General features: G+C 41.4%; 1 protein-coding gene across 2 annotated transcripts in view; it reads right to left on the bottom strand.

The window, feature by feature from the left end:
- The window catches only part of kctd15b (potassium channel tetramerization domain containing 15b), a 26,855-nt gene extending 18,663 nt beyond the window's left edge, over positions 1-8,192 (bottom strand). Inside the window, exons 1-2 of one of the 2 annotated variants that reach the window (XM_005727607.2) lie at positions 7,361-8,192; positions 4,543-4,718 (exon numbers count right to left, since the gene is read on the bottom strand). In XM_005727607.2, the coding sequence (XP_005727664.1) occupies positions 4,543-4,718; positions 7,361-7,369 (185 nt within the window). In that variant the 5' untranslated portion in view covers positions 7,370-8,192. The other variant, XM_005727606.1, reaches the window with a different exon arrangement.
- Positions 8,193-8,757: the final 565 nt, after the last annotated feature.

Here is an 8,757-nt window from a genome sequence, read left to right as displayed (position 1 = left end):
ACACACACAAAGCACTGCCTGAACACTGGCATTGTCAAACTCTATTACATGACAGAGGAAGGGAGCTGTAGTGGGAATGTCAATGAACAAACACCAAGGCTTTACTCACAGACTCATTTCGCTTGAATTTACAATTACAATCGGCTGCTTTGTAAAAGTGTATGAGCTTGTAGTTATTGGCTGTATCAGGTATCTTCTGACCCTGATGTGTTGGCTCAACACACAGAAGCTATCAAATTAAATTTGCTCTGTCTCTTTTCTTTGACTTGACTGTGTGAAGAAGGAAAGCAAAGATGGTTCTCCCCCCTCTCCCCCCTCCTGCCATCCTTTCTCTTTTTCACTCTCTCCGACTTTCCTTCTTTCTGTCTCTCTCTCTCTGTCTCTATCCTTCTCCCTTACTTGCTTTCTCTCTGGAAATCGATGCAAAATGCTTTATAAAAAACCAATACTCATCTCCCTGTTTTGCCCGAGGTGTTCCTTTCTCATATGGTCTTGCAATTCTTCCAGCTAGAATTTCACCATACCCCTCCAGGCTAACTCTGTTTTTCATCTCCACTTTTTTAAAAAGCAATTAAAATGCTGCCTGTTTTTCTTTTTCTTTCCCTCTCTCCAACTCCCTTCTCTCTCGCTCTCTCTTTCTCTCTCTCTCTGTCTCGCTGTCTTCTCTGTTGGTCTCCTCATTTTTCCCTTTTCTGTTAAATCTCTGAATTGGAGAGTGGGCTGTTTTTAACAGGTAGGTAGAGAGAAAAGGGTGTGTCCATAGGGAGTGGGGGTTGTATAGAGAAATTAAGAGACAAGATACACAAACAGAAGGGCCAAAAAACAAAGAGACAGGCAACGATAGGCGAAAGTACAAAAAAAACAGAAGTACAGAGAAAAGAAAAAGAAGCACAGAAAGAAACAAACAGAATGCAGGAGAAATGCAGAGAGATAAAGTGGGAGAGAAAAAGGTTTGACGGAACTAAAAAACTTGGATAATGCGTGCTAGTCACTGAGAACGAGGGAGGTGGTGGGTGTTGGAGGTTATCACGGATGGCTCAGATCTCCTACCCTTGTGGTGCCAAGCGAGGGCAGGCAGTGGGGCAGTAGGTGGGCAATATCTGGCAGGATGTTTGCTTCACCAGTTAAAGCCAGCCAGAGGCTGAGAGCTGCCAAAGACGCATCCTCGCGAGGTTGGGAATAGGACCCAGGTAACACTGATTCTGCTTGAACAGACAATGTGTGGAAACTGTATCACTTGTGGACCCCTAACGAAGACAAAGCACCCAGTGCTTCTTGGAAAGTGAAACAAACACACCCAGGGATCTCGGTGAGGCTGTCCAACCTGACATCAAAGGCTGCCCACAATGGCTTCCGAGTAGGGAAAGTCAAATAAGAAAGTTCAAAACCAAATCGCTACAGTCCCTGGCTCTGATTCGCAAAGTCATGCTTGAAGCAACTGTGAAATACTAGATAAACTCATGGTTCTCCAAACAAGCTAACCCAAAGGAAGGGTGATACAGGTTTCAAAATAAGGAAACACACTTTCGCTTTTTCCGAAGATCGTGACTTATGGAAAATAAATGAGAACATTTAACTCAAGTTCCAGCCTAACTATAATGCCTTTGAAAGTCTTGACGTGTTAATGCAATCAGCAGCAACAGAATTCTCTGGTTCTCTGGTAATAACTTTCACTGTGTATATCTCAGTTGCTCAGTATCTGTCCAAATTGGGGTTAATTGCAAGATTATGTGATTTTTAAAAAATAAGAAATACTATAAACATGAATGTATTAATGCAAACATCTCCACTTTGGTACTGCCAATATTTGCCTGCAGCTCTGTTTTCTTATCTGTTACTTTATGGTTGTATAATACGGCTATTTCTACTCCGGAGCAACAATTACTTCCTGTTAATATTTAACATTAAGTGAACAGAGTAAAAGATTTATTTGAAAGCTTCAGCTTTATCTCATGGTGTGGTGTTGGTACTAAAAAAGAAGCTTGTGATAATGAAACAAAATAGCAATAAAATAACACAACTCCAAAATTCTGTTACATATTTTGAGCTCAGCTTATAGAAAAGGACATTTCCAGAAACAGAGGACCACTGAAAAAGCATAAAGCCAGTACAGATCTATCATCTCTGGACATAGAAGTCTCGTCTTCATAGAGAAAAATGTCCAGTGGTCCTTTCAAAATAGTTTCCTTGTCTGTGGAACATTTCCCCTAATTTCCTCAGCTTCTGTTCAAGTGACTGCTGAGACTGTCCTCTTTGAGAGCTACACAGAGTGCACATCAATGTTTCATGACCCTTGTCCCTTAATATGGCCCACACAGAAGAAGATGAATATCCACACATTAGTTACTAGACTAACTTTCTCTTGGCACCCTGCATTATTTAGAACCCAATCTATTAAAAGTAATCAGCAACTTCAAACTCTTTAGCTCTGCTCTTTCAGTCGTCACGTTTTCAGTTTTGCCCGTGCGCCTTTCTTGACCGGATGTAGCTGAACACAGCATATGCGGTTATGCCAGTGTAATTGTTTTGCTTTCTGCTGTCAGCCATTATACTAATTCACACAAAAGGGCCCCTCCTTCCACTGGCTCCAGTGGAAAGTGGAGCCCTGAGGCCAACTGTACGCTGAGGAGGCTGGGAGAAAGAGAGAAACAGTGAGTGTATGCATGTGAATATGTGCGTGTGTGCACGCGTGTTTGTGTGTGATCCAGAGTGAGAAAGAAACAGCACAAGACAGAGGGAGGGAGAGAGAGAAGGAGCAAAGGAGCATGTGTGAAAAGAGAAGGAGAAAGAAAGAGGAAAGAGCACTTAAACCAAACCAACACTCACACTGATATCCGGTCTTTACTGTAAAAACACTGCTTGGATGCTCTGACATGACTCTGTGCTGCATTTGGAGTAAAGACCCTGTGCATCTCAGAGTGAATAACTTCTTTGTAAAGCGTAAAGCTGCATCAGAGCATAATAAATACAGGAACACAATAGCAATGCACAATTGCGAATACAAATGACACAGAAATGTAAAAACCATCTGTCCACTGGATAAACTGACTATGACACTGAAATAGTGGACAAAAAAAATTGTCTTAATAACACAAACAACGATAAACCCTTTTCTGGTTTAAGCTTTATCTTTCTCATGACATGTTGCACTGGAATAGAAAGAGAGTTGTCAGGGATTTCCTGTCAGCAGACTTTATGAATATCAAGACTTTATTACCAGGGGATTATGTGGATTATTTCCTGTAGCCAATTTGGCAGGTTTTCTAACAACCTGGTGTATGTTTACCTTGGCCCACATGGGATTCAGCTGATGCCGAAATGCAGGGAGCATAATGCAATAAATGACAAACTGCATTAGAGGAAAATATGGGAGGGGTCATTCAAATCAGCATAAAACGGAGTCGTTTTATCATTATTTGAATTTTCTTCCTTTAGTAGTGGCACCTTGTTTGTGGATGGAGCTAAAAATGTGTATAAAAGTGTGGGATGGTGGATTACCATCAGCTCTTACACAGCCTGAATCATCATGCTTTTTTTCTTAGAAGTGGAAATGCTTCATGTGTGACTGTAGCAATCAGATAATGAAAACAATAGCTCACAAAATAAAAGGATAAGTCATGCAACTTTTTATTAAAATGTTTTGATAAGGTCATGTTGCAACACATGATAAATGGCGGTTGCAAAAAAAACCCTACAACTTGGAACATGCCATGATTTTAATCACATTTGAAGCTGTTTTACATCAACTTTGATTAAGGGGGTTCTGGACGCTTACGTCATTAATTTTTTTTTTCCAGTATTCCTAACAGCACCCTGATCTGTGGGAAAAATAGAATAAAATAAATAAATAAGGACTGTGAAAAGGGGGCGTAGTGTGAAAATGTGAATTCACACAAACACTACTACTCACATCAGCAGTAAAACATGTGTAAGGTTCTGCACAGCAGCTGAATTTTCAATAGCAGCTACCATGTGAAAGGAGATAAAAAATAAAAGCCCTGGAGGTATTTATTGGAAGATTGAAATAATCACCTTTAAAACAAACAAACAAAAAAGCAATCACATGTATCATTTTTAAGTTACAAAGTTGATAGAATGAAGAGAAGAGAAATGCCCCCACATGATTTGAAAAGATACATGGGGAAATTGTCCCCAAAGTTTCACTGGTGGTGTCCCAATGCCAGTCAGCTAAATGACTTGCTAACATCTCAGATTCTGTTAGACTTCATTAACAAAACCGCCAGTCAAATCTATTTTTTAAACGATTCACTGTGAAAAATGCAACATAAAGCTACTAAGATAAAAAGTGACTGAAATCTAACTGAATATTTATTTAGGAAACATTTTCAATTATTTAGTTAAACTGGAATAAATGCATAACTGTGTCACATTTTAAACAAAAGCAGCAAGAGACAGAATAAACTACTCTTTAGTTTGCTCATATTTCTTAAAGTTGATTTTTAAAAATAAATAAAAAATAGATAAGCTATGAATTAATACATTAAGATCAGCAGCGATGCTAGAGGCAGGGACTGATCTTACCTTGAATCTGGGTACTTGGTGAGGGTTGCCAGGCTGCTAGTGTACATGTGTCCCCCGACATCGATGTGCACCGGGGCGTTCGCCTTGGTCAGCTGAGCCGGCAGAGGGATCCCCTGAGCGGCCAGAGGAGAGACCGGGGACCGGGTCAGAGACAGCCTTGACATGCTTCTTCCCTCCTGAAAGCAAGTATAGAGAAAAGCCATGGGAATAAAGGTAAAGAAGAAATAAAAAAAATCAGCAGAGTGCTCCTAAACAGGGAAGTAGATAGTATCCTTTCTGAATGGTATCAGATCACTTCCATGTCTGTCTGGTCGCATATTTAGCCTGGAAATTATTGCCACCGCTCTAATTAAGTATGTTTGCATCTTTTCATGCAGCACCGCAGGCGAGGATAGGAGGATGCTTATTAGAATCGGGGTGAGAGAGAGAGAGAAAGAGAGAGAGACAGAAGGAGATAGACAGATAGAAAAAGAGAGGGGGAGAGGGAGACAGGGTGAGGGGGGAGAGAGAGGAATGCTAGGTGTCAGCCTCCAGGGGAATAAAATAAACTGCTGCTGCAATATTCTAATTAAAGGTCGCCTTATGTGTTAGACGTGATGCGCCCAGACACACCAACCACCAATCTAAGAGTAAGGAAAGCTCGACGGGGAGGGAGCTTTCAACTTTTCTTCTGACACGCACACGCAATCCATTCAGTACACAAAAAGATTAAGATTGTCATGTGTCCGCAGATAGTTTGAGGCACACGGGCCTCGTGTATTGCACAAAAACGCATCCGATTTCAGTCGAAAGCAGGAGAAGTATCATGTTACTTGCAGGCCAAACTATTGTGTATCTACTTGCTGTAGCTCAGTGTCGTTGATTAACCACTAAAATAAAGTAAAGTACATGGCACTAGAGCCTACTGTATACAGACTGTGGGTGCATATATTTGGGACTGGGGCTTACTGGGAGCACGCCGGAGCACTCCGAGGTCAGTGCAGAGCTGAATTAGATTATCTGATGAAATGATTGACAAAATATTTTCAATTCGATGCGCCGTCATTTGATTCCGCACTGCTTCAGGAGGAGCGGAGGAGGCGTTTATATCCAACCTACTGGTGCGTAATTTGTTTGCCAACAGCGGCAGGTGAACCACAAAACATCAGTGTGGCCACATTTCAGTGTTACTATTATCTGTTACGAAGCATATTGTACATCACAGAGGCTGAGTTTATTTTTTTAAAGGAAAAGTAAACAAAGATATACTGATCTTAGTCAATTTTCTTTAATAATCACAGAATAAAGGTCACCGTTTCTCCACTTTATCACCACTAGTCCGTGCCTACAGGCTCTGGTTGAAATACAGACCTTCCATTCGAGGAAACCTAAAATAATAATAGGAGCTTCATAGTACACGTGTGTGTTTAAACAGACTGATATAATAAAATCCCAGCTTTCACTAAATTATGTGAACTGATCAGTTTTCTGTTGCACATATGGGCTGTTGCACTGTCATTACTGATAGACGGGAGACCTTTTGCCAAAGTCCAGCTCTAAGAGAAATGCCAGTGGGCACACTATGAGGCAGGAGACTTTTTTTTAAATATAGACCTCCTCACAGCAGTATCGTGTTCGTTTAATGCGATTACAAGAAGACGGGATTACATTTCAAAACCCAGGAACAGAGAAAAAACTTGGAGAGACTTAAGAAGTTTAGGGCACATACACAAAGACACACACGAACACCCATCGGTCTGTCCCATCGCGGGTATTTTCCTCTTTCCTACTTATCCACCAATTAAACAAGAATTCCCTACACTGACATACAATGAAGAACAAATGTGGAAAAAAAATATAGAAATCTTCTTACTATCCCGATCACATTCTCATTGATTTCGCTTGTTCCCAACTCTCTTGTTCCCTATCACATACACACAAACAGTGAGTGACACACGTAGACACACAACACATAAATTCCTTCACAAAAATCACAGCAGCTACAGAGACTCAACTTTCCTTCTTTGAATTGCTTTCTTGCTGCTTCCCTTCGCTGACCCCTGCTCAGACATACTGCTGTCGAGCTCACACTTAATGACAGCAACATAAACCCTGACGACCGATCTTTAAAACAACCACGAACCACGGACACAGAAATCTCTGAAAAAGAAACGGTGCGATACAACACTCCCTCCGCAGGAACACCACAAGCCCCTGCTCTGCCTTTAATCTACCAAATGCTCAACATGGCGTCTTATTGCTGCTGTACAATTAAAAGCATAATCCCGACACGTGTAATTCACTACCCGATTGATAAAACACACACGTGTTAACTATAGGGTACAGTCTGGCAGAAAAGACAGGAAATACACTTTGGTTGAGCAGTAGCCCAATGCAGGACTCTCCAGCACAGTTCAACTGTCCTTCACGAAAACTGTACCTCCTAAGCCTACACTGTGCGTAAAAAACATTGGATTCTGTAATATTAAATTGTCACCCTACCGTTTCAAACATTGTAGGGAGTCCGGAGGAAATCCGTGCCGGCGGTCAGTCCCAGCTGCTGTCCGCGTAACCCCCCAAAATTTTCAAATATTTTCTCAAAATGCCCCCGAGTTTGTCACCGAACTACACCGCCGTCCAGTTCCAGTACCTATACTGCCGCACGGAAAAGCCAAGTATTTTTTCTGTATCCGACACAAAACTGCTTTTAAAAGACGCTAGGTTGTGGCCGGGATCGACTGCAAAGAGTCTCTGTGGCTTTAAAGGCTCAATTGCAAGGCTGGGTCGACCTGTCCTCACCAAGCTTCTTTGTACCAAAGCGCACAGGAAGCGTCCTTACCTTGAACATAGATGAGATGATCTCCTTCCCCTTCTCTGCTCTTATTTGGATACGCGTAAAATGTGCGCTCTTATTGGAATCCTGCTTCGTATTTCGGCTTCTTGTCTGCCTTTTTGCCTAAATGAAACTGCCCCTGTGGTTTGTTATGAGAAGAAGAAAGCCAATAATCCTTCTCTAAATAACAGAGCGGAGCTAAAAAAGAAAAATCTTGCTCCGGGCTGCCCAAGCGCCTCTGGGCCAGGGATTAGGCTACAATTAGCTCAACTACACTCTCTCACCCAGGCAATTTTCTCAAGGAAGAAAACGTGATACCCTCTATTCCCGAAATTATGACTACATAGATATAATAACTTATCTTATTTTTTCCGGCAAAAAGTAGTTGTGATTTCGAGGGGGTAGGAAACCTAACAGGCAACTGTCTGTCGCTCAATAGATTTAGAGCAGCAAAAAGCAGATTTTAATCATTGTCATTTCGTCTGATGTAATAGTTCCCCAGGCTGTCCAGCTAGTAGGATTACATTTCCATCTCCATCTCCAAGCTAAATTTAAAGTTTAAAGCGGGCGGGCTGCCATAGTCCTTTACTCAGGCAACATATAATAAAGACGCAATAACTTGTTGATAAAGTCTCAGCAGGAAAAAAATATGTTGAAAATGAAGCGATATCCTTGAACCAATATCTTTCATGCTGTGATTTTCCCCCCGTGTTCCCGCTCTCTATTCCTCTCCCTCTCTCTCTTGCCTTAATGTCTGGAGTTGTAACGCCAAATTTCCTGCAGGCCATTAAAATCAAATGACGTCTATGGACATGCATGCATGCTGCTGCAGAAAGCGCCCTCACAACCTGCCTGCAGCCAAATGCGCCATTTCAATTATAGCGCAGGGCTTAGATGGAGATATCTGCCCAGAACACCCCCCTCTCTACTCTACAATGAAAGGAGGCAGCCTCCAGACTTTTGAAAAATAAGATTGTGCCTGATTATTGTTATTTTTCAACAGAGAAAGACACAATGCAAGTGATGAAGCGCTAAAGTGTTGCGCCACTTCAGCACAAAGTAAAAGGGGGAAGAAGGAGTCAAGCAGGTGCTCACGCCAAGGAGACGATTATTTATTTATTTGCATGTTTGTTTATTTGCGGGTAAATAACTGTGAATAATTGATGCAACATCGAGCCCAGTAATTACTCTGTACCAGAATCGTGAGAGGGGTGTAATATTCGTTTCTTGATATTTGGCGCCAACCAGTGTAGGAACTTATTATTGGTCCATAGGAAATACATCAATTCACTCAGTATTTTGGAGCCTCGTTTATCCCGAATAGTATTAACATTCTTTTTAAGCACATAGATTTCCAAAGCAATATCACTATGATACTCTTCTAACATTTTCTTATATATATA

This window comes from Pundamilia nyererei, unplaced genomic scaffold (genome assembly GCF_000239375.1).
Source record: "Pundamilia nyererei isolate P.nyererei 1_Seehausen unplaced genomic scaffold, PunNye1.0 scaffold00025, whole genome shotgun sequence".
Lineage (NCBI taxonomy): Eukaryota > Metazoa > Chordata > Actinopteri > Cichliformes > Cichlidae > Pundamilia > Pundamilia nyererei.
Note: the sequence above shows the minus strand (reverse complement) of the source record. Positions and strands in the feature narration are given on the sequence as shown.